At 45.2% G+C, this 26,800-nt stretch overlaps 1 protein-coding gene across 2 annotated transcripts in view; it reads right to left on the bottom strand.

The window, feature by feature from the left end:
• MXI1 (MAX interactor 1, dimerization protein) overlaps nt 1–14,094 on the bottom strand; it is a 73,243-nt gene extending 59,149 nt beyond the window's left edge. Inside the window, exon 1 of one of the 2 annotated variants that reach the window (XM_011363758.2) lies at nt 13,569–14,094. In XM_011363758.2, coding sequence (XP_011362060.1) covers nt 13,569–13,830 — 262 coding nt within the window. In that variant the 5' untranslated portion in view covers nt 13,831–14,094. Of the gene's footprint in view, nt 1–12,619; nt 12,639–13,568 lie in introns of those variants that run through there. The other variant, XM_023532730.1, reaches the window with a different exon arrangement.
• Between the last annotated feature and the right edge of the window lie 12,706 nt (nt 14,095–26,800).

Here is a 26,800-nt window from a genome sequence, read left to right on the forward strand (position 1 = left end):
AGCCATAGCCAAGTAGGAGATGAGGAGATGGAAAGTAGGGTGAGCCACCAAAAGGCCACTTACATATATGTTGAAGAGGAGGAGACTTGATGGTGGGCAGTGGGCAGTGGACAGTGTTAAGGGCTGCTTTATGTCTAGAAATATCCACTTTTCTAATAGCTATTGAAAGTGTCACTCCCTTCGCCCTGCTTTGGGTGACTCCCGGAATTTTTGCTTGGACATTGGCTACAAGCACAAAGCTTAGGGCTCTATCCTTGGGACAGTGATGCTACCCACAGACCACCCCTCAGCACTAGTCCCATCATGGAGGAACCCAGAGGCAGCCATGGCCCTTCTTTTGCTCGCACAAACAAATGCAGATGGGGAAACTGAGGGAAAGCATGGCTTCCAAAGTCTGGATCAAAGAAACTGGAATCTTGCCAATAGTCTCGGTGCTGTCTGCTCCCTAAAGTAGCTCTCTCAGGAAGTCTCATCCGAAGATGGAAAAAGTCTCCCAGAGTCCCCCAGACCTATAACAAACACAGCCCAATGGGGACAATCTGCTTTCTGGAGGAAGCAGGCAAAACTCTTCAACTTAGGGAGCACTTCTCTGCACAGTTTACTCAATACAGATTTTCAAATGATTTATTGTAGATTCACAAACAATGGAGGAGGCTGGTCTGTTATATCTTTTCTGCAGATAGAAGAGATGGAAAAAGGGGAAGGGACCATGAGGTGAAGCTACAGGTCCAAAGTCACTGTGTTGGTGACACCCGGTGCTTAAGAGAACTTCTTTGAAACTGCAAGGTGCTTACCCTGCAGGGCACCGTTTTCTGCAATTATCTCTAAGGACAGGGGTTTTCAAATAATCAAGGGGAGGGTGAGTCCTGCGCTCCTAAATGAGAACCATCCCCCACCCCAAAATAACAACCAAAGGTCCCCCTTCCTCCCTCAGAGTCCAGAAACATGAAGAGCAGCAGAAAACCTTTTTCTCTGCCCAGTGAGTCAGCCTTGCCTAACTTCATGCGTAAGCTCTCAAGTCAGCTCAGAGCTGCGGGGCTGTGTGTGCAGCCGAGATAAATTTGGGTCTAGAAGGGATGACGTAATGCTAAACCCGAGAGGGAGCTGCCGCCTCCCAGAGCTCCAGTCGCTAGGGCTGTAGGCTGACATCCCAATTACGCGAAAAAGCACCAAGCAACCTAGGTGCCTGAGCTGGGGAGAAAGGGACAGAAAGGATGTGGGGGTGGGAGGAAACAGCAGGGGAAGGCAGTATTAATCTGAGATCGCTGAATCTTGAAGTTTGTTGTTTTTTAACTTCAGTTTTCTGGTGAGATCAGGCCACTGTCAGAGGCTCGAACAGCTGCACTTGACTTGCATCCTGACTTATCTCTTCCCCCTTATAGAAAAGGGCATCTTATATTTTATTAAATGGCCCTTATTACAGCAGCCTAGTTTGGTGATTATAATGGATTTGGTATTTGTTAATCTCTCAACTGTCCCTTTCCTTCTTTTTTTGCATTAACTTAGATCTAAGAAGAAATCTGCATTGCAGGACTCAATTAATATGCATATCTAAGAGAGTTGCTTACTCTGGAGCACCCCACTTGAGGGTGTACCAGATAAGGTATTCAAGAGGATTTTGCTAGAGCCACGCCAAGTGAATGTTCCCCCAAATAATATTTCATGGTTTATTTCTTGGAAGTTTATATCATTAAGCTTATTGATCAATCCAGTCTTCAGAAAACTGAGGCTCAGAGAGGTATGGTAACTTACCCACGGCCACACGGCTGTCATACAAGAGTTAGCACTCAGGCCTACAGATGGTTTGTCTTGTGCCCTCTACCATTTCCATAATTCTTTTTCTGGCTGATTCATGTTTTTAAAAGTAATACAAATAAATAAAATGGAGTGAATTTTCTAGTCTTTTAAATTTGCAGAGCCCCAACCTTTAAATATCAAGATCAAGTTACATTCCAAAGAGATCCAAAGCCTACTTTTGTTTTCTGTTCAAGGTTCTTTATTCCCTAAAGAAAGGTTGGCCTCAGAATCAATTCTTCTGCTGGTGATTACCACGAGCCATAGGCCCAACTTCACACTACACCACTTTAATTAAAAGACCACCACAATCTTTGTTGTGTGGAAGTACATAGTTTCCGTCATCATGAATGCATCCCAAATACTTTTTTCAAATGACATTTCATCATTTGTTGCTGTAGTCACATATTATTCTCCTTTAATTTATGGTTATAATCATTTATACCAGTAGATTTTGTGACTTTCAGCCATCTTTGGCATATAGCCTGGTCAATCATGTTATGTTATTCTTTTGAAACACTGCTTATACCATGAGTTAATATTTTGTTTAGAATTTTTCCATCTATATTCAAAAGCAAGAATATACAATAATTCTTTTGTTGTGTTTATTGGTTTTGGATGCAATGACCTGTTCTTTCAAAGTTAGATGCAACTTAATTTTAAAACCTTAAAAAAAAAACTTGCCAGAGGCCTTCCTCTACTGCTAAGAAGATGCTCCACATTCTTGCCACAGCCCTGGGTAACCCTCCATCCCCTGCCAGAAGCCTGCCTAGAGTTGCCCTGCCCCCACCCCTTGGCATCACCACTCCTTTACAGGCAGCAGAATCTTGTGGAGGTCCACTCTTAAGCCCAGCCAGGCCCTGGACATTTAATCACAAACCTGACCCTTTTCTGCCTTATGGCTGAGTTCTCACCCTCAGGTGCACATTTAGAATAAAAACACCAGACCCTTGCCTGCCCAAGGACATCTGTGATCTCACTAGCTCTCCTGCATTCTGATTCTAAGATTCCTGGAATTCTCCAGAAATCCTAGAATAATTTTCCTCCATTTGCCTACTAGTTGCCATGTAATGAGAGCCAACTATGTGCAAGGTACTGCTCCTACAATTGGTTCACTTAATCTTCAGCATACCTCTGAGATTCCTGTTTCACAGATGAGGCCCAGAAAGGTTAAGTGATTTGCCCAAGGTCACATAGGTAGTGAATGGATTCAAACCTGGATTTTCTAACTCTTAGATCCCCCAGCATACATCAGGGCATGTTCAACTGGACAAGGTCAAACCAAATTAGTTAAGGCAATGGTCTCAAGCAGGGGTAATAACATCCCCCTAGGAAGCTTTGGAAATATGTGGGAGTGTCTGTCTCAAGTATCACAATGACTTGGGGGTTCTGCTGGCATTTGGTGAATGGGAACCTGGGTTGTTAAATCCTGCAGTATTCTGGATGAATCTGCACAAGAACTGTCTCACCAATAGCTCCCTCACTGAGAGACACTGGGTCAGAAGATCAAAGGCAGAGAACTCCTCATTCATTCAACAAATATTCCTTAAGTGTCCATTATTTTGGGAACTAATCTAGTTGCTGAAGATAGAACAATGAACAGAACTACTTATGGTCCCTGTTCTCGAGGTGTGAGGTGTTCGTATTCTAGCCTGACAGACTGATGATAAGCAAGTAAAATCATTGTGAATTGTGATAAGTTGGGTAAGGGATAAATGATAAATGAGGGTGGGAGGGTAAGCTTTAGGTGGGTGAAAGGATTAGGGAAATCACAGGGGCTGTCCAGGCCAGCTTCTCAAACTTTAATGATCACACAAACACCTGGGAATTGCAGTAAAACGCAAATTTGGAATCAGCAGTTCTGGGTTGGGCCTGGGAGTCTCATTTCTGACAAGCTCCCATCTTCAGATCACACTCTAAACAGTAAGGGTGAAGGCCATACAAGGAATTTGGATTTTATTCTAAGTGAGACAGGAAAGAAACTATAGAAGGGCTTTAAACAAGTGACATGAGCCCAGTTACAGTTAGGGTCACTCTGGTTTCCTAGATGGAAGAAAAGAAGAGGTTGGACCTAAGCTAGACTGGAACCAGCTGGCCAACGCTGTCAAGGGTAGCAGCCAGGGCCTAAAGCTCATCTCTGCAGTGTACATGTGCCTCCCTTTTCTCTGGCTTCTCTGACAGAAGCCCTTGGCTCCAGCATGGGCCAGACCAGTTGCCCTACAAGCTTGAGTGCCTTCAGGAAACCTAGTACATCCTGACAGGGTGTGGATTCACACCCCTAACAGCCTAACATGCAGAGCCACAGGAGCCTTACTGGTTGGGTGAGTTCCCCAGGAGGTGCTGGGCAAGGTAGTACTACTACATGTCTAAGTAGCAACATACTAGACCATCACCCTCCAGAAAAAGGGCCATATCTGGCTTCAGTGTCAATACCCAAAGAGCTCTGGTAGATTTTGGCTGCCCTCTCTCTGCCCTAGGATGAGTAGGAAGTAAAGGAAGTCACTTCAGGCCGGCATCCCCAAGGGGACCTTGAGCCTGGACTTCAAACATTCTAGATTCCATTTCTTGCCTCTTCTTCTCTGAGGCTTCTCCCAGAGCCCTAAGTTTTCCCAAGAAGAAAAAAAAACCTGGGTTTGAGTCTCACCTCTACTCTTTGTTAAAATGTGGCCTTGGGAAAGTCTGACCCCTTGCAAAGGCTAAGGCCTCATCTGTAAAATGAGAATAATTATATTATAGCACCCCATTATTGGACGGTTGTAGGATTTAATATAAAGCACTTAGCATTGTGTTGGCATATAGTAACCACTCAGTAAAAGGGGGGCCATTATCATTATTCCTTTGGAAAACAGAGAATTGCCATTGGCTCCCTTGGGGACAGGTTATCAGACTTCCAGTAAACAGTAAAGAGTTATTTATTGGTCTCTATTTGTCTATCATTTGCACTGGACCATAGAACTGGAACTGGAGACCATACATACTGCATTTTGGAAGCACTAAGCACAGTGCTTGGCTCCTGACAGAATTTCAAAATTATTTGTTGAATTGAGCTAAATTTTACAACTAGTGGAAAGAAGAAAAGAAATCTTGGGAGTAAAAAATATGGTAGGGATGGGGCCCAAAACACAGGATGCTGCAAGGCGGTTCTCGGCCCCAGCAGAAGTAAAAACAAAGGCCACACAAGCTCCCACTTGCCACCCATGGCCAGAAACAGAGCATCCCTGGGCATGCCCTGTATTTTAATACAATATTAAAATAGTTCCAAATCATCTTTATTCAAGTATCCTTGCTAATGGCAATAAAGCTAGAGTAAAATAGCTCACATGTTAGGTAAACCAAGTCCCTTTTTATTGGCTTTAGTTCGATTTTCCCAATCTCTCTTTCCCTCAGGACACTGTTTATCTTTCTAATTTTGCTGTGTTTAAATTTCCTTAGCAGACTCCGGAGTTGAATATTAGAGGTATGTGGCCAAGGGCATGTACGAGAGAGCAGGCCTGGTAGGAACACTGGTATGGACAATCCTCCAAGTACAGAATGCCCCACTCTGTAAAGAACTTGAGAGTGGAATGTGTTTATTTACAAGGCTGCTTACACTATACTGGTGTATTTTTTTTAAGCTCAGGCAGTTTAAAAAAAAAGTCAGGTCTGTAAAAATTACAAGGATAAACACAAAACACAAAGGATTTTTAAACATGGGGAGGGAGATGTGTGAAGGGGCGGGAGTTGGGGAATGGGGTGGAGAGGGACTATTCCTTTTGGAAGCTCAAGATAAATTTTTGTTCTATCTGTAATGATGTCTAGAACCAAAGATACAAAACCCAAGTCGGATCCAATTCAATTTAAGATAATTGAATTTCTAAAACCTGGTATTGGAACAGAGAATGCTATGAGGAAAGGGACCGTACCTCTGGGACCTAGCACAGTGCCTGACATAAAGTGACATGTGCTCCTTAAATACCAGTCGAATGAATGAAAGAATGGATAAAGCCACTGAACAAATTAGGGAGAATTCCTGGCCCATCATATAATTCTACACTTTATAAAAGTATTTGCCACAAAAGGCCTTTTAAAGAGAGCTTCTCTAATCTAAATTTTTTTTTTTAAAAAAAAGGGATCCTGTTTTCATACATTTCATGGAGATTTATTGCTCCAAGCAAGAGTCACCTGAACTTTCAAAACATTTCACAAGCAAGGGGCCCAGCCAAGATGAGGAAGCAAAGAAGGAACTTGCAGCTCATGAGGACGGTGGCAAATGCCTCATTATTTTTGGCCAGAGAGATCAAGTTAGCTGTTGACAGCTTTAACACCTCCAGCCAGGCCACTAAGAGACAATGATATCAGAGACAATTACTTCCCTTTTGTTTAGCAGGAGAGCCAGAGAGGAGGTGTCAGTCCCTGAGGAATTGAAGGCTCTCTGCAGTGCAAGCCCAGAGCCCCACCCTCCATCCCCAGAAGGAGGCCCCTCTGGGAAGACTTGAATTCCGTCTCTGCATTTAAGGCTTCGGTAGCCATGCCGCCACAGTCACCGCCTTCGGACTCCTCCCACTCCCCCCTTCCTCCAATGTAAAAGAAAATACTTTTTTCTAAATGGCAAATTCAAATTAGCTTCATTTAGAAAGACTATTGAGAATGTGGCAATGAATGACCTTTGCAATAACCCGACACACCCTAGAATCAGTAAACCAGGTTTGAGAATTGCTGACTTTATGAGCACCTGACCTGTAAAACAAAAGCCCAGTTTGGGCCTCTGTCTGGGACCCAGTCTCACATCAGGTGGGAGGGAACACAGCCCATAAAGACATGTTTCTGCCTCTGCTGTGTCCTCTTGAGCAAGCCACTGTCCCTCTCTGGGCCTCGGGCTCTCCATCTGTAGAGTGAGGATGATAGATGATGCTCTGTGACCTCTGGGGCTCCTTCTGGCCTGATGCTCTGTCTTACCACCTGCCCCCTTCAAAAAGAAAACTCAAAATGGAGTTGAAGGAAGAATAGGAAAGGGAAGAGAATGGTTCAGAGGGCCAGGGGACAATGAACCTCCCTCTTTTTCTGCCTCTTGAAAATCCCATTCTTCATTCTACAAGAAGATTCCCATTTCTTGCTGGGTTGTTGCTTTTGTACTTCTTTTTCTTTCTCCCTTTTTAAACTCAAAAGCCACAAAACCACAACTTACCTCCCCAAAACAGGTCATTTGGAAGCCAGAGCTGTTGGGGGTTAGGTGTGTCGGGCCTGCCATACTGGTGGTATCTAAGTGAAGACCAGGCCAGGGCAACCATGTGCTTCTCCTCTAGAAACCCAGTTTAAATCAATATTTATCCAACTGTATTTATAGAAAGTAGTGGTGGTAGGGAGGAGGGGGTGGGGTAGAGAGGCGGGGGAATCTAAAACAGAACAAGCCACAATGACTGATGCAAATCTTTGTGGCCAATTCATTTCTGCAGGGCCGGGCTTTTTTTAAAAAAAAAAGGCAAAAGACCCAGCTTTTGATGAACCTGCTGTTGGCCCCAGTACCCATAGCAACAGCCCCAAGTCCTCTAATATGTCCAGAGGACAGACTTGGGAAAGGCAGCAGGAGGGGGTAGTGTTTCCTAGGAGCCTAAACTTGAGTTAGGGCCAGGAGCATTGAACAACTCTAAGAAACAAAAAAACCTCTCTGGTTGGCTATTCTGTCTCCAGCTTCACTTGTCAACCTTTTCAAAGCAGGGTGTGTACAGGAAGACTGTGGACAATCAACAGGGTGTTTCAAATACCAGCTCTGTTTCAGGTTGTTGGGTGACCTTGAGCAAGTCATTTCACTTCTCTGGACTTCATTCCATAGCTATAAAATTCATACATGCATATATGGTTAAGACTGCAGACTTATTCTGGAGTCAGAGGCCTAGGCTCCAAACTCAGTTCTGCCACTTACAAACCATGTGATAGCGTCCCTGCTCCTACATTCATTAGCCACTCCATAAATGGGTGGAATAAAATTGATTGTGTCATGGGGTTGTTGTGAAAATTGGAAGAGAAAATGCATGTTTAGCCCCATATTTGGTACATCGTCAGTGCTCAATAAGTGGTAGCTAGTATTGATACTATGCAATGCAATTAGTTGCTGCTGCAAGCTGGTACCCTCTTCATTTCCTTCAGTTTTACCCGCAGACTTTTGCTCAACCATCCTTAGATGAAAATCTTCATTTCTGGATGTGTCAACGGGAGAGTGTTTTGGTCTGGGAGGGAAGGTAGGTGAGCCTAAAGCCCTGCCCCCTTTGCCTGGGTCTCCTCCACAGAGTACCCAGTTCCTGGGAGCTCTGGGATTCTAAGAGTCACTACAATATCCTTGAAAGTCTACTTCTGGCACTTACCAGTGGGCAGAGACCATATTTAAAACTGGAAAAAAAAAAAAGAATCTGGGGATCATAATTTAGGACGCAGAAATAGGAGCCTGATTTAAGAATGCTCTTTATACAGCTCTACCAAAAACAGATGCCCCACCCCCAGCATAAATTAACCCATAGAGTTTTCAGAAAAAAAAGCAATTGCACATAGTGGGTGCTCAATGCATATTTGTTGAATGAATAAAGGAATCATAAGATGCTTGCCATGCAGAAATGTGACCTACTTGAACAGTAGTTACCATCAAAGCCCTCAATCTTAGCGTAAGTTGCCTTAGTCCTCTGCTCTCTAAGCCAGTAACTGATTGATGTCACAGCTGATGACAGTATGCATTTTCAGTTTTCCAGGCCTGACCTACCATCTCTTTACAGGCTCTGGTCTTTACAACTCAACAGCACTCTGTGTGGATTATGGGAGACATCCTCCCTCTTTGGAAAAGATTAGTATTTCCAACTCTTCTCCAAATCTTCAGAAATATTTCAGAAAGTCTGTCATGTGTCTCCTGGCCTTCAAACCTGATCGCTATGCCATAGCCAGTAAATGATGAACCAACCAAAGAATGTGTATTGTCTACTATATGCCTGGTGATATGCTATATGCAACAGTAACACATACTTACATATTGTAGATGATCTTTTCCCTTAAGATGCTAATCATCTCCCAGTGAGGATGAAGCTAATGTACAGTAAGCAAGTACAAAATTGCATGGTTCTAATTATAAAAGCTCAGAAAAGTGACTATGTATTGAGCACCTACTGTAGTCCAGGCACTTTAAATGTAAAGGGAGTGCCTCATTTGGTTATTCCACAATCATGTGAGGCTGGTACGATAGTTATCCCCATTTTATGAAAAAGAAATGGAACCTCAGAGAGGTTAGTTAGGTAACTTGTGCCCAATGTCACACAGCCTGTAAGCAGCAAAAGAGGAATTTGGGCCTTGCTCTGAGTGACTGTAAAGCTTTCATTCTCTCAACTACCCTGACTTAAGAATAGCCAGGGGAGGCTTCCTAGAGGAGGTGGGCACTGACCTAGGCCTTGAAGGGTGGGTAAGATGCTCCTAACCCCAGGGGAGTAAGAGAATGAGGACATTCTAGACAGAGGGAAGAGTCTGTGAGTTAAGTACAAGGGCAGGACTGTGAATTCTGCTTGTTGGTGGACCTGCTGGACAGGAGCAGAGATTAAGTCAGGAAGGCAGGGTGGGGCCAAATGATACCACGCAGCAGCAGCTTCCTCCTTACAAGGATAAGGCTGCTCCTTGGCCTGTTCATGCCCCAAGGAAAGTACTTCACCCTCAAACCCAGGTAATTCATTCCAGAGAGCAACCCATGGCTTCTACCTCCATTTATCTTACGCATTCCTGCAAAGCCACCTTCCCCAGACACTGGGGAAGCCCAGTTCTGTTCTCTAGACCTTTACCTGTTACGGTGGTTCCCACTTGCCTGCCAAACAGCTTTTATGCATACAACACCCTTCGCGAATCTTTTTCTTTCAGTTTTAACCTTTTTCAAAACAGGAAGTAAATATTTGTCTAATTATCAGTCAGTTCTAAATTGCCACCCCTCCACGGGACCCCAAATGGCTATAGGTGATGATGCCAGAAGTTTTTTACATATAATTTCTGAATTTGTGATCACACTCTCCATGATTAATATTTCTAGAGGCCTTTAATTTGAGATTCTTAGGGATTCTCATCAGTTGTAACTTTAGGAGAATGTACTTGTATATTTTAGGGAATCCTTGCTTTGCACAGAGCAGTCAAAATTGGGTGGCTTAACCTCCCCCCACCCCACCCCCAAGAAAACTTACCATATCTACTGGGAATAATTTAGCACTCTGGCCACAACTTGGTGAGTGCTCCTAGTACGGAAACCTCAACAAGGCAATGAAAAGCAGTTCTAGCGACAATGGAAAATGAGCTCTTGCCAAGTAAGTACTTTGCAAACAACAGTAAAAACGGAACGTGTGAACTCGTGACCAGGTTCTATCTGTGCATTTCGGGAAGGTCTTACAGAACCCGAAATGGAGACTCGAATAGAGGATCAACAGCCATCCTCTGGGAGAAAAACGTCCCTTTAAGAAGGGATTGTACCAGCTGGCCTCACTACAGCTCCCAGAGATTTCTGGCTTGCCTCCTAGCCCCACCCCCTGTCTCTGGCCTCAGCAACGCGTGACGTCATAAGAAGCTGCAGCTGCTGGTTGGCTGAACGACGTAGCTAGGTCAAGTCCAGTCAGAGGAAAGAAGTTTGTCTCCATGTGGAAACCATGTGTCTCTAGCTGGGAGGGGGAGGAGGAGGAGGCGGGGAAACTAAGATCAAGTGATTACAGGGGAACTGGCTGAAATGTAGGCGGAGAGGTTGTGCACCTGAGCTGGGCAGCGATGCCCTTTGCAGTAGTGACATAGAATAAACAAAAACAAAAACCCAAAACCCTAAACTTGCCCAACAAACAAAACTTGAGCCCTCCCATCATAATAATTTAAAGGCCAGGATCTCTGCTTTCTTCCAAAAACCAGGGACCTGAGAAATGCCGGAGTCCTATCGGAACGCCCAGATCCCCATCCCTCCTCCCAACAACTGAATGATGTAAGCGTTTCGGAAAGCGGGGCTCTGAAGCAAAACAAGCCCAGCGCGCGCGGTGCGACCCGCAGTGCCGGAGCCGGGTGCACGCACGACCCGCCCCCCGACTCGCGTTATTGCTGTGCACACGCGGACCGCCGTGACGCGCGGGCATTGTGTGCAGCGAGCAGAAAACAGCGGCGAGCGCCGCCAGCGCAAAGGGCCCCCAACAAATTGAGGCAGATGTAGGGTCCGCCGTTATCCGTACCCAGAGACCGAGAACCCGCGCGGGGTTGGCGGAGTGGGAAGGATAAAGTGGACCCTGTGGGTCTCTCCTGTTTTCAGGAGGGATAATAAGAGGGCCCGTCGCCCGTAGTTTGCTGGCGGTCACCCTCGCCTGAGTGAGCTGTAGGGGAGGGGGCGAGGGCCTGGAGCGGGGTCCCCGTAGCCAAGCCGGGCACGGCGCAGCGCCCCACGCTCTCGGGGAAATCTGGGGACCACTGACATCACGTCATGCAGAGCCAAACAGCAGCGGCGAAAAGAGGCAAGAGAGCTAAAAATACTCCCACGGGGAGCCAGCCAGAGGAGGGGGGGCAGCAGGGCCGAGGGGCTGATTACGCACACGAAGTTGACTTTGACTGGGGCGCTGAGGTTCCGAGCCCCTCTCGGGGTCTCGCTGCCGTGCAGCGCGGACGCCTCGGGAGAGGGACGCGGAGGAAGCCCCTTGGCTTTCTCAAGCCCGGGAGCCTAGCTCCGCTGCTGCTGGCCCGCCCCGTGCGGGGCAGCCGGGCCCGGCGCGCCCGGCCCTCTGCTTACGTGACTGGTGGCCACGCCGGAGCCCCGGCACCGGGTAAACAAGGAGGTGGCGGCAGCCAGGGCGGCCGGGGGTGGGGTGAGTGGGGGCGGCGGAGGTTTCCAATTGTCTGCGAGTGTGAAGGGGTGACGGGACGTGTTGGAAGCTCTAGCAGCTTCCTTAGTACACCTCTCTGGGGGCGGGGGAGGGGGGTCAAACCAGGTTTGCTACACACTGCCAAGGTGCCCTCGTAGAGTGCACCCCCCGCCGTAGCCGGCGCCACGGGACAGATTCCGGAGAACCGGGGACCCGGGCGGGGGTTAGCTAAAGAAATTACGCCCCTCCCCCCTCCAACAAAAGCAAACACACCAAACAAAACCACGTCTTCACCGGGCTCTCCACCAGCTCTGGCTTTTCCGAAACTACCCTCCCGACAAATGCACACTCCACCCCCATCCCCCACCCCCGCCCAGTAATCGCAATCTGATTCGGCTACACAGCCGGCGATGCGCCTTTCTCTAAACCCAAGCAGGCACTCCGAGAAAAGAGGAAAGAGAAAGAAAAGAACGCACCACCGACCTCGCAACATAAATCCTTGTTGTTGTTGTTTTTCTTTTTTTTTTTGTCTTACAGCTTCTGCACAATTGCTCTGCCAACACACGCTTAATTTAACCCTGGAGGCCTGGCGTGTCGGTCAGCTAAGGTGTTTTTGTGTTTGAGGGTTGTTGTTGTGTTTTGGGGGGAGGAGGTTGCAAGATCTGACACGTTGCAATCGTACCATATTCATTCTCTCTCTCTCTCTCTCTCTCTCTCTCTCTCTCTCTCTCTCTCATTGATCTTCCTACTTCTTCAGACAGCTTAAACACATTGGTTTGCTCTAGTCTGTCGGTCTATCTATCTGCCCGGTCCCTTCCCCCTTCTTGCAGCTATTATTTGCGAGGACCGTATTGGAGACACCGCACACGCGTGCCCCCGTTAGAGCGCAGTCGGCTGCCCGGGGAGGGCTGGGGGACCCGGCTGGCAGGAGCAAAAATGAAATAGACGAATGCAAAAAAGGAGACCGGGGTGGGGCTTCCAGTACCCCCCCCCCCCAACGCATCGCTCTTTACCTGAGTCTGGGAGTGGGGAGGGGACGGTAGAAATCGACCAGGAAGGCGTTCGCCTTCCTCGCCCAGCGCTCTTGCTTGGGAGCCGTCTCCGGAAAATAAAGAAACCGCACATAGCCCACACCTTCTTCCCCAACTATTGTTTCCTGCGAGATCCCAAAGTTTCCTTCTAGCTGCGTTCCCCTCGCCAAGTTTCCCTGCAGGACGGCGGGTCCGGGGCGAGCTGCTGGAGCTGCTTGGCCCTGCGGGCCTGTTTCTTGGGGGTGGGGGAGAGCGGTGACACCCCAGGGCAACGGAGACGCAGGGGCACTGTATCCGAGGACCCAGTGGCCTGAGCCCAGCCCGCTGCGAGAGGGGAGGAAAAAGCGAAATAGACAGGAGGGAGAAGCAGAGCCCAGCCAGCCCGAGTCCATGCTGTAAAGGGCTCTTGGTGGCTGTTGTTATTGTTGTCGTGTGTGTCTGTGTGTTTTCTTTCTGGAACCTCTGAGCTCTGCCTATGGTTCCCAACTTTCGGCTTCTAATCCTCCCCACCCAACCCAGGAACGAGCGACAGAAAAACAACACTTGTCTGCCCGAGAAAGCTCCGGGAAAAAAAAAAAAAAGAAGAAGAAGAAAAAGGAAGAAAGGAGACCTCGAAGAGATGAGCTCTGGGCTCAGTTGTCAGCAAACAACAACACTCCCCCGCTCCTCCGCGGGGCGGTCCTCCCAAGCCTCCGGGAGACAGACAGACAAACGCACCGACAGGCCCCTCTCTCCCCCCCGCTCGTCTTTGTTACATCTTTAGCAGCTTTGTGCGTGCGTGTCCTTTCTCCGGTGTCATCGGCTTTACTGCCGAGGGCTGGATGTGTGTTGGGGGGAGGGGGGCGCGGGCCGAGCAAGCGACTAGGGTCGCCCAAGTGGGCGAGGAAGAAAGAGCGGGGCGCCGAGGAGGAGCGGGGGCCCCGAAACTTACTTTTGTTTTCTTTCTCGATCTGCTCCAGGTAGCTGGCGGCCTCAAGCAGAATCTGCACGTTCTGCAGAAAAGTGTTGATGTGCTTCTCCATCGAGTTCTCGCTGGTGTTGAAAATGTCCGAGAAGGGGCACCTGAGCTTGGCCCCCGCGGGCTCCTCGGGCTGGGCCGGGGGCTGGGGCGCAGACACCGCGGGGAGCGCGGCGGGGGCCAGCCCCGCGCCCTTGCAGCGCGCCTCCTTGCGCGGCCGCCCGCGTTTGCCCATGGAGAGACCGGGGTCCGCCGAGCTGGTCCTCTTCTGGGGTTGCGCGGCCCCGCAGAGCTCCGGGCCCCAGGGGAGACCCGGCTGGCTGGAGCTGAGGAGGCGCCGAGGCGAGGAGGCGACCTGACTTCCCGAGCCTCGCTGCGTGCAGTTGTGTGCTTGAGTGTGTGTGTGTGTGTATGTGTGTGTGTCGGTCTCGCAGTGGGTCTGTGTATGGGAGATTGAATGAACCTACAGGACAGACGGAGGCGCTCTGACGCCTGGGTCCTAGTGCGAGCCTGTCTCCATCAGACTGGTCAAAATAAAAGGTGGAGACAGGCGAGGCAAGGACCGCCCCCTGCCCGTCCCCGCCTCTCCCCAAATCTTACCACAATGTAGAACACTGTATTTTAACCAGAATGGAAAAAATACTCTATGACTCTGAGTGCACCTGCATAAAAACAGACTACTAAGCTATTTTTTTCTTCACATAATAATACCTCATAAAGCATCCAGCACAAGGCCTGGCACATAGTAGGTCTCCAATAAATGATAACCTCTGTGACTTTTTTTTTTAAAAGCCCTATTAAAAAAAAACCATCACATGTAACCTGAAGTTCCCTCCACCAATACATACATGCAAGGCCTTGTGCCTGCAAACGGCCAAATGAAATCCCCAGGCCCACAAATTCCAGTTACAGATTTACTCTCTCTCTTCAAAAGCAAAGTTATTTTCCAGGAAGGGGAGGAGATGTAAGCACCTCTCTCCACACTCCTTTTCCTAGCCCCGGTCCAGCTGTGCAAAGCTCACACTAGGGTGCTCCCACACCTGGCTCCTTTTTATTTGACAGAGACACAGAAGTGGCAGCCCAGGACCACCTCACTCCAGCTAAATTCCACCTTTTGGCTCTGAAGATCCCTACTGGAGTTGGCACTGTTTCCACTCTGCTGCTATCACCCAAGTCAGGATCTGCAGGAATCATGGATATTTTCTAGGCCTGGGAAGTCTGGTGGGAGTCAGGGGGACATTTGAGGGCCTCTGGGGAGTGCCATAGAAAAAGTTCAAGTCTCAGCTCTGCTGAATAATGACTGTGAGCTTGGGCAAGTCCCCTAACCTCTCTGGCCTAAGTTTCCCCACCTGTGAAACCTCTGATAAGATTTTTGTGCTGATTAAATTATATCTGCACTGAGCACACCGCTTGGCCCATAGTAAGATCTTTTTCTTCCAATCTAGACCCAGACAAGACCTGGGTCCCCTACTGGCATCCAAGGGAGAGAACAAACTGCAGGAAACAAGACTCTTCCATTGGAAAACATCTCTGCAACAAAGCCCATTTAAATATTATCACCTTACAAGGCCACCTGCATTTTTCCTCCAGGGGAACCATTTTCATAGACGATTCTACAAATATTGCCCCCTGAAGTTGTGCCACCCAGCCACCTTACTCAGAGGCAGCTTCATACACATTTGTCAGGAAGACTTTTACTGGAAATGGAACTTCTTCAAAAAAGGAGAGAAAGTACATTTCTTTGTAAAACACTCACTGTAAAAAACTTTAGAGGACACATACTCTCGCAGAGCCTTCAAAAAATTCTTTTATACTTTTAAAATATAGTAGGTCCTCGAATAACATTTTTTCATTATAACATTAGTGAGATGCCATAGAAGCTTAACTCTCGTTTATATCAATTAGCCTATGGAAAAGTAGGTTTCATTATAAGTTGTTTTCTTTAAAGTCACAGAACCTATCGATGTTAAGTGAAGACTTACTGTATACTAAAACATGCTACTAATATGACAGGACAATCAGTAATTGAAATTTTAAAGCCAATATATTCACATTTTGGACCATAATATAATCATACTACATATACTCTGCTTATTTTCCATCTTGTGACAAATTTTGCATGGTTGATCTCTGCATCCTTTGGCTGGGTAGAATACAGTAAGTACGGACTTACTGTATATTACTAACATGCTACTGATATGACAGGAACAATCAGTGACTGGCATTTTAAAGCCAGTATATTCCTAAGAGCCATGAGGAAAAGTGCACATACCATTGTCACAACAATTACTGACTTTTCTGTTTCTGTCAGAACCACAACCTGAGTTATTCATGTTTAAAAGTCCATAAATGTCTAAGGGCTTTAGGAAGGTACGGTTTCAAACAAATTTTACCCAATGCCATGTTGCAAAAACTGACATTTGTGTGAAACAGTCTCCTTTGCCCAAAATGAGAGATGATAGTGAGACAATGAACCAGCGAAGCCCAGAGAAAACTTTGGTCTCTCGTCAAGTCCCTGGTGGAGGCATGGGCCAATGTGCACACATGCAGTCCTGAGACCTACATGTATATGTGCATACACACCTCCAGATAGGCACGCCCCACACATGAGTGCAGAGTCAGGGGTAGGTTGTTTCGTAATTATTTATTTATCCCTGTTTCATCTCTCATAGGTCTGTGAACTTCAGAAAACCCAGGGGGAATCTTCAAGCTAGGCCATAGATCTCACCAAAGCCAAAATAAACAAGGGCTTGAAGAAAATCTACAAAAAAGTGCTGATTTGCACTATTCCCACAGTCAGGCACAGCCCCTACCATCATTCCCATGGAAAACACCACTGCTGGTGCCAAATCAAGTTTTCCCCCTATCATAGGGGCGTTGTTTTTTGTTATTATGTGAGTTCATAGCATCAGACAATGGCACCAGAGACACAGTGGAGGCAGGAGAAATGCCTTTTTGTTTCACAAAGTCTGTACTATTGTGCCCCAGAGTCTCGCATGTAATTTAGTTGCATATATTCATTTTATAATATGGATATGGAATGGTGACTGTGCCAAGCTAGAGCTCGAAGCCCCCTGCTTGTACTTTTTCAGAGCCCATCAAATGTTAAATCATGTTAGCATCATAGTGCTCTTTCCCTTTTCCCCCAACATCCCCCAATTGACAAATTTCACTAATAAAGTTGGCCTCAACAGAAAGAGTGGTGGTTCAGGGGTTATATCATGGGACAGGCATCCAGGATGCTGGGTGACAAGCTCAGCTCCATTCCTGATTAGCTTTGCTTCCCAGGAGGAGTCATTCAAACCCTTCGTACCTCACTTTCTCTAGGGTTTTGACTCCATAAATGAACAGGCCTCTTTGGAAAGTTGCTGAGAATTTCTGTAGAGAACAGGTAGGAGATGAGAAGGCAGGTGTCCAGCTTGATATGGACATATGAACTCTTTGAAAGAAAAGCAATGACTTCTTGCAGTACCCAGCAAGGCCAGCCTCGATGCTCCTGAGGGCCCAAGATATTGTGGGTGCTCATTCAGCCCAGGTCTTGTTTCCCCAAGCTTGTATTCTTTGTTCAGCCTATTTGCTTATTTGATAATATTTTTCCGTCAACCTTGTTAGCATATTTAAACAAGACCTCTCTCTGCTTTATTTGCCTCTCTTTTCCCCAGACATTTTACACTCTTACATCGAAGGAATTGTTTTGTCTGTCATTGTGTCTTCATGTACACAGAGGCTGTTTTATACCGAAATGGTGCTAGGACAGTTGCCCCCAGACCTCCTCATCCTGCATATGGACAGAATGCCCTTCCCTGTGCTGGACATTTTGGCTCTCCTGGGCTCCTTAGCCCTGCTCTTCCTCCTTACTCATCCTCTCCTCTCTACCCCTTTCTGCATAACCCTATCCCTCCAACATCCAGCTTTTCTTTGGACCTCGCCAGCATGGCCAGTTCTTTCCCTACTCTTTGGCCTGTGGTTCTTGTACTCAGGCTTGGTAAATACCATCAAAAAATCTTCTCTCTTCTGCATTATCACTTGAGTCTTAATCCCCAGAGCTTTTTTAGCCAGGTTTTCCCTGGGCACCTTTTCCTTTAGAAAGGGATAATCCAGCGATGAGCTGAGGAGCTGGCTCAGGGCTCCTTTGCTCCTTGGGAGTCTTCATCTTGCCTTCATATATGAGAAGGGAGAAGTGGCTTCAAGGAAAGCTCAGGACTACAGACTTAGGGACTGTAAGATACAAGGAGAACAGCAGGAACAAGGAGAACAGTGGGACTCTGCCTCTGCCAGTGGCTCCTGGCAGCCTTCAAAGTGCTGACCAGGCCTACTTCAACCACATCCCATGCCCTCACCCCCACACTCACCAGTGGTTGTAGACATGGGCAGAGGATAAATAGCCTCTGTCCTACATTGGAGCTTGCTTGGGTGTCACCTGCTCCTGAGACATTATCTCTGCTCTACTGGACTCTGCCTTCCCTTCTCCTGGACCTCTGAGGTTGGCAGGCCCTTCCTGCCTCAGCCAAATCCTGGGCTTCTTCTATGCAACACCCAGTACTTACAGGGTTCATTAGACTATGAGCTCATCAAGGGCAGGAAGCACGCCTCACTCCCCCTGGCATCCCCAGCCTCTGGCACCTGGCACAGCCCATGCATGACACAAAAGAGGAGCTTAGACCATGGGGGTCAAAGGCATGAATGCCTTTCTCGCCTGGTCTGAATCTTATTGCTGGCCCTTCGTGGCTTCCTTGCTTCAGCGTGGCAAGAAGAGGCATTTGACACTGCAAAACTATTTCTGAGTCACTCACATTAAAGTTTAAATATCAAGATGCTGTCTCTTTGGAGAAGTCAGAAACCCATTGAGCCAGATGGTTGAATTTCCTTTCCCAAAAATTGCAGAGACTCAGCAGCCCTTTCCGCTGTCCTTACTGTTCTGCAAATCTGGTGACCTGATGGGTCTCTTCTGTAATAAGATGCCTCTGGAGGATAATTTTCAAAAGTCACCAGGCAATGAAGGCAGTGGCCTGAGATCAAGCTGGAATTTATACAAAACTAATTTTTTTTTCACATCTTCTCACTCTGGGGTGTCCTCTAGATAGGACTTTCAGGCCCCTACTTTCTTTAACAGCTCCATATTTTAAATAAAAAATGAATTCAGCAAGGATTCTAAATTTATGTACATTAAGCTACCCATGACTGACACTAGCTTAAGTATGATCATTCCCAGAGGCATGTGGCATTAAAAGATGGCCAGTGCCTTAAGCTAAAGGAATAAATTTCTACTGGTGAAATGTTAGGTATCAAGAGATGGAAGGGAAATATATATGCAGGTGGCAAAGGATCTTCCTCCTGTTTGTTAGCTGGTTGAACGTATGTAAGTCAGTTAACCGCTCAGAGCCTGAGTATTCTCATCTACAAAGTGGGAAGAACAAGGTTTGCCTTGCTGAATGGGGTATATGCAAAGGCACTTTGGAAACTGTAAAATGTTGTGCACGTGTCGGCATAATGTTAGGCAAAAAGATGGGTGGGAGAGTTAGAAGCCTAGAGTTTTGGGCCAGCTCTTTCACTGTACTACTGTGTAATTTTGATCAATAATTTCGCCATCTGCAGTATCTGTATCCTCACCTATGAAGGAAGAGTTCCACTGGCACACAATCTACCTCTCGCCCCCATTCCACAAAGCATCATTGGTTCATCTTTCCCACGTTCATTAATCACAAACTGAAATGTCACTGCCCATTGAAATTTTGGATAAGCATGAAAGAACCAGCATGACCACAATGAGTTGGTAAAATTCTAGCCAAAAGCAAAGAAACTGGCATTTTAGGTCACTCAATCTGCTTTATCTCTGGGAAAAATGTGCTTCCCATTGGTTCTCCTTGGGAAAACAAAACAAAACAAAATGTTGGAAGATACATGCTTGTCTTCAAGGAGGTCTGGGAGCCCAGAACTCCAGTCTGCAGTGTGTGAACCACGAGATCAATAATCTTGGAGGCAGCCCCCACATCAGTGATTATACAAAATCTATGGGTTAGTTCCTGACCTTCTACCTGGACACCTACCCACTCCTCATGCTATCCTCCTCTCTGAAGCCTATTTTCTCTTCCTCTGTTTCCACCTCTCCTACCTGAGCCCTGTCAGTTGCCCTCACCCTTTCTTGACCCAGAGAGCTAGTCTCATGGATGAAAAGGTCGATGAGCACTTAGATGAGTACATTTATCAGGGATAACAGATGCATGAGCACATAGTCAACATACAGATTAATTTATTGCATCAGAAGATGTAATCTTACTTGTGTCAGGTTTGTTCTAGGTATAGGGACACAGCAGTGAGCAAAGAGCCCAAACACTCACCCTCAGGGGACTTGTTTCTTACCCAGGTATGTACATGTAGACATAGGAGCAGTCACACGCTTGCAGATATACATACAGCACATACATGCACTCAAGGACAGGCCCCTTTACTCCTGTGTCTTTCAGATCATGAAATTAAACTCCAAGTTGGAGCCAGAGTTATAGGGATCTATACAAAGGGACTGTTACATCCTCTTATGTGTCATAGAACTGGCCATAAAAGAGAATGAGGAAGGGTTTGCTTTCATGTTTCCCTTTCTTCTTGTTTACTTTGGAAATTAATTTTTGTTTGCATACAACTGACCCTTTGCATATTTCTACAGTAGTAATATGTATTAGAATAGTTAAATAGTTAAAAAATTTTATATGTCATTCTAATTCACAGAGTTCCGATGATCTCACAGATATGTGTGTCCTGCCAAGGAGTCACATCAAAACAACTGTCTGAAATTATAACCTACCTGGAAAAGTCAGAAATGTAATCAGAGGCTATTTCCATATAACTACACCCTAAAAACACCCATCTCAGACAGGCAGGCACATGAGAATAACATGTTGGCATACAGTTGCAAGAATCTACCTTAGACTTTTGATGCTTAATTGCATTATTGTTAAAGTAGAACTGAGTAAAAAAATCCCAGACACAGAGGCTAGAATTGGGAAATTCTTCTTCATTTCCTGTCCCCTTTTCAAAGTCAAGGAAGAACTGGCTCTATCAAATCTTTGTTGAACCGATGTTAAAGAAAGTGTTTTCTCATCCTGTTAGTTTTAATTTTATATCCTTTGGACATGAACACTTTTGAGTGCATTATATGTATGTGTAATGTTGTCCCAGATTGTCTTGGAGATACTGTTATAACTATTCATAGAATATTTATGATATTCCAGGCCCTGTTCTCCAAGCACAGTTTTATTTTATCTTCGTAATCACTCCATGAGCTATTTCATCACTCCCATTTTACAGATAAAGAAATGGAGACTGAGGAAAAATAAGTGCCTTGCCCCAGATGGCACAGCTAGCAAGTGACAGAGCTGGGATGCTCCCTGGTCTCCAGCCTGGCACAGCAGAACATTCCTTCTTCCTCTTTATCGCCCACTTACCTTTATTCGGTTCTATCCAGCCACACATGCATCGGGTGTAAGTTTATGTGGTCTGGTCAATTAGGTTTACGTGCACAACAAAGGTGCTTATTCCAAATCCTCATTAGATTATAAACTGAAAATTTCTCCAGTAAAAGAAACTTGGATTCTTTTTTCCCGGGATGCCGTTGTTCCAGAGCCTCCGTGGCATCTCCTGAGTGCCTATCAAGGGCCCTGCACAGCATAAGTGTGCAATAGACATTGTTTGATTACTAAGAACTCAGCACAGGACCAACTTGGGGAGTAGGCAGCACCTTAAGTGTTATTTATCAGACATCACCAATCTCTCATTGGCTCTCCAGCTAACCTCTCAAAATTTGTCCTCCTCTTTACTCGATTAGCTCTGCTGCTGAGTTAAAGGCCAGACACTGTGCCACAGAAAGCCCTAAGAAAATGCATATTTGCTGCCTGGGCCAGAGGCTGTGAAGCTGACGGCAACACAAAAGTGCACTTGGAAGGATTATTATCACATAGAGCAGAGAGTCTCAGCCTGTGCTTATGCATTAGAATGACCTAGGAATGGGTACGACAGATTTGTCAAATGAAAATACGGCATGCCAAATTCAATTTGAATTTCAGATAAACAACAAATAATATTTTAGTATAATATACCCATGCAACATTTGGGACATAGTTATGCTAAAAATCATTTGTTGTTCATCTGAAATGCAAATTTAACCGAGCGTTCTGTATTTTACCTGGCAACTTTAATTGGGGAGCTTAATCTAGTGCAATTAGAGTCCCTGGAAATGCAATTCGGATGCCAGCAATCTAAAAAGACTTCCTAGGTGATTCTTACATGCAGCTATGCTTGAGAATCATGGATAAAGGGGACCTAACATGTTGGAGGAAAAATAGGATTTGGCCCAGGGTAGGAAACCCCCAAGCAGGAAGTAGTGGAGACACATGACAAACTTCACTTATCCAAGCTTCTGCCTTTGGGGAGCTCTGCTGGGCCCTATCCCAGTGACAAAGCTAGGTAGAGGCAGAGTAGAGCTGGATCGTGCAGCCAGCTTTGTGTCCTCAAGGCCACACCAAGCTACCCAGCCCACCTGAATGGAACTCAGTGCCCTCCAGAGACATGAATCCCAACTCCCCATCCTGAACGAGCTACGTGAGCATGTATCAAATTTTATCTCCTTTTTGTATCTGAGTTAAGCAGGCACCCAAATTCTACTGCGACCTGGGGAGCTCCGAGTGCAGTCTGCCTCTGAGCAGATTCCACACAAGGGTTAAAAAGTTGGGGTTTGGAGCCAGCAGAGATGTGTTCAAATTCTGTTTCTGTCATTTACTTAGGTATATAAGCTTCAGCAAGTTTCATTATTTCTCCAAATCTCGGGGTTTTTTTATCTGCAGGATGGGAATGATAATTATACTTACTTCACAAGGTTATTGTGAGGATCAATTGAGAAAGTGCCTATGAAGTGTTTATTTAGCACAGTGCATAGCATGAAGGAAGCGTTCAGCAAGTAGCTATTATTATTATTTCATTACGGCTACCCTTCCCAGGTGCCCCCTGCAGATCCTCCTCTCCTAAGGCTTGGCAGCAAAAGGAGATCATACAGGTGGGGCTGCAGGACTGTGCAACCTGGAGCTCCCGAAGAAGTCTCTCCACTGGACAGTACATGAGCTCAGATCCCCCTGTTCTCACCTTTCTGGCCTTGGGCCCTTGACCAAGCCTGGTAAGATAGGATTCCTCATAGCATAAAGAAAATGGTTTAGATTTCACAAAAGGCACCTGACTCCCTGAATTCCAGTTGTGACTTTGTCACTAAGTGGTCATGGTCTTATGCAGGTCACTGCACTTTTGGGGTTGTTTCTTTATCTGTAAGATGGGTATAGGCCAGATGCTCACTTCTATCGACAATGCTCTGTGATCGGTTTACTTGTAGAAATTCTGGCCTTGACTCCATAGCCACTCTCCCCAGAGAATTAAGAAATTTTTTTTTTTCTATCTATTCCCAGGGTTCTGAAGGAGCGTCATGGTTCATGCAGGGTGGAAAGCTTTGCAAGTTGTGGATTTCCTACCTTTGCTTCAGGTCCATAGATATATACTTCTGTTTTGGGAAAAAATACAACATGCCTTCCCCTTTAAGTTATGTTTTCTGTTTAAAGAATGGAGGGACACTGCTGTGCTCATTCTACCTTTTGCTCTTCTTTAAGATGGCCCCAAACACTGGCCATTGTCAAAATCCATAGGTACAAATGGAACTGTAATGTGAAGGGGCTGTTTTGAGAGTGTCGTTCAAAAGATGAAGCCCCCACCCCCACCCCAAACTGGAGCACCCTGACACACCTGTTCTTTTTCTCTTAAGTAATCCTTTCCTAATCCTTTTTCAAATTTCACCTGTTGTTGAGAGTACACTGCTGTTGTCATTTTTGAAGGACAAACCTGTTTTTCGAGTGGTAATTACATTGGCCATCTGTCTCCTTAAGCCATCCCCCACCCCACCATCTTTCTCCAAGCCCCTAAATGACTGAAATAATAGTGCAATAAAAGAATCTGGTTTCAGCGGACAGTATTTTGTCCATGTGTGTTCAATATCAGGATTGAACCTAAGAGAAAACCAGGTAACAAAAGAAAAGTCCTCTTTGGCTTTCTAGAAGTTTTCCAGCCACAGAGCTCAGAACTGGAGACACAGCTGACTTTCAACTCTAATGAAGAAAATCATTTTATTAGTGTGGATCCCAAGGAGAGATTGTGTTGCTTTTTAACAAGGGAATGTAATTGGCTAACATTCATGGTGATGGATATTCTGAGAACATGCCTATCTTCATTAGAGCTTGAGATAAAGTCCTAATCAAAGTGGTCATGAACTCTTTTTGAAGCTGCACAGGAAATCTCTAGGAAACACAGTTTAAAAGACTCTCGTTTAAAGGAAACTCCTCCTTTATTAATAATATTCAGAGATTTGTTCCTAATTTAGTTTTGGTAGCTTGCTGTGCTAAAAGAAACATAGACAGTTTCTCTGGGAGATCAAACCCAAAAATTGTGGGGAGAAGGGTGCTCTAAATAATTAACTTTGGGGGACACTGTTAGCCACCACTTGGAGTTTTTAGCACGGTAAAGCAAGACCCAGCAACTGGGCATGTTGGTGTCTTTAGGATAGCCATTCTGGGTGTAAAACTATCTTTGTCTCCCTCCTTTGAACTAACAAGACTTAACATCCTTTGATGGGGTTAATTTTACTGTGATAACAGATTTACCCAGAGATGATCCTTGCATAATTCAGGCCTGATCATCTCCCTGAAAAAAAATGGACCCAAAATATTTCATGTGGATATTCTATTAGCGAAAGACTTCGATCACTTAAAAATGTTGACATGCTAAAAGTTGACATGATGTGAAAATTCCGGTGGGTTTGCTCTTCGGTGAGAAGTGTAAGTAAAAACAGGAAAGAAAGAACTTTCACTTCCAAGAAAGTGAGGTAGAGACACTTGTCTCTAGTCCTCCCACTAACTACAACTGAGAACCTTGGACATGACATTGAAACAAACATAAGAAGATTGTTAGAAATGGAGAGAGAGAGGCAGACCATTTAGGGATCTCAGGACCCAAGGAACAACACGGTGGTTAGTTCTCTGGGTTTTATTTTTGCCTAATTCATCCCAGACTTGGAGCTGAAGAAGCTGCAATCTGGAAACATTAAGTCAGACAGGAAAATGCCAAGAAAAGCCCACTCTCTGTAGCTATAGGACCAGGAAAGGGGCAGCCTGGCTTGACAAAAAACTGTTAGATAATAACCACTCTGCCCCAGCCAAACACCACGGAAAAACTGTGACCTCACCCACACTCACACCAGTAAAGACCGAACGGAGAGCTTTGACTTCCACCCTAGCCAGGCTGTAACAAGGCTCCTCAACATCTCTCATGAGAGTGGTATCAGCAAAGACAGAATAGAGAGTCAGGACCTTCAGCCCTACCAGCTGGTAATGAGGCACGACTTCCCCCCGAACATCTCCCCCAGCTCCGCAACACACACACCACCCCCACCTCAGGGCTAGTGCAGACCATGCTAGGAACTACCACTCCTACACAGCTTAAAGAAGTGCCCTTCTCCTCAGGAGTCAATGGAGGCTGAGAGGGGAACCTGGATCCCCATCTCCAGCTAGCAGTAACAAGGTAGTACTCCCTGTTTTTTTTTTTCCACAGTGATGTAAGAAGAAGCCACATGAAACAGAAGATTTAAATAGGATGCAGAGTCTTATAATATGAAAATGTCCACATTTTAACATAAATTAATTCATCATTCCAAGAACCAGGAAGATTTCAAAATGAAAGAGAAAACACAATCATTAGATGCCAACACCTAGAACAGAGAAATAGCCATATAAAATGTTTCAATGAACAATTAGAAAATGTGCTTGAAAAAAATTTAAAAATAGAAAGTCTCAGCAAAGAAATCTGATATAAAGAACCAGATGCAAGTTTTGGAACGGAAAAGTACAATAATCAAAATAAAAAGCTCAGTGGATGGGCTCAGCAGCAGAATGGAGGAAACAGAAGAAATAATCAGTGAACTGGAAGATAGAACAATAGAAGTCACCCAATCTGTAAGAAAATAGATTGAAAAAAAAAAAAGACACAACAAAAAAACAATGGAGCCTCTTGGTTCTATAGGAAACTATTTGACATTCATGTCATTGGAGTCCCAGAAGGAGAGAAGAGAGCAAGGTTGAAAAAATACTCGAAGAAATAATAATTGAGAACTTTTCAAATTTGTCAAGATACATAAACTACAGATTCAAGAAATTGAGTAAATCCCAAACAGGGTAAATCTAAAGAAATTCATGCCAAGACATACCATAATTAAACTTCTGAAAACTAAAGACAAAACAAACAAACAAACAAAAACAACTTCGAAAGCAGCCAGAGAAAAATGTAGCTATAAACAATATAAATCTAAAATTTGTACGGAAAAGCAAATGAATTAGAAAAGCTAAAACACTTTGAAAAGAATAAAGTGGGAGGGCTCAATCTGTTTGATTTCAAGACTTACGTAGGATAACCCCTATCTTACACACTCAGAAAAATTAACTTGAATTAAAGACTTCAGTGTAAGAACTTAAAATGTAAAACTCCTAGAAGAAAACGTAAGGGAAAGCTCCTTGAATTTGGTCTTGGCAATAATTTTTGGATATGACACCAAAAGCCTGAGCAGCAAAAGCAAAAATAAACAAATGGAACAACATCAAACTAAAAAGCTTCCGCACAGCAAAGGAAACCATGAACAAAGTGAAAAGGCAACCTACCGAATGGGAGAAAATATTTGTAAATCTTATATCTGATAAAAGGTTAATATCCGAAATATATAAGGAGCTTATAAAACTCATAGCAAAAAGAAAAAGAAAAAAAGAAAAAGAAAAAAACAAATAATCCAATTTAAAAACAGGCAAAGGACCTGAATAGACATTTTGCTAAAGAAGACATATGAACGGCCAACAGGTACATGAAAAAGTACTCAGCATCACTAATTATCAGGGAAATGCAAATCAAAACCATAAGGAGATATCATTTCACATCTATTTATCAAAAAGATAACAGGTGCTGGTGAGAATGTGGAGGAAAGGGAATCCTTGTGCTCTGCTGGTGAGTCCATGTAAACTGCTACAGCCACTATGGAAAACAGTAGGGAGATTCCCCAAGAAATTAAAAATAGAACTACCATATGATCCAAGAATTTCACTTCTGGGTATATATATCTGAAGGAAATGAAATTACAGTCT

This window comes from Pteropus vampyrus, unplaced genomic scaffold (assembly GCF_000151845.1).
Source record: "Pteropus vampyrus isolate Shadow unplaced genomic scaffold, Pvam_2.0 Scaffold89, whole genome shotgun sequence".
Classification (NCBI taxonomy): Eukaryota; Metazoa; Chordata; class Mammalia; order Chiroptera; family Pteropodidae; genus Pteropus; species Pteropus vampyrus.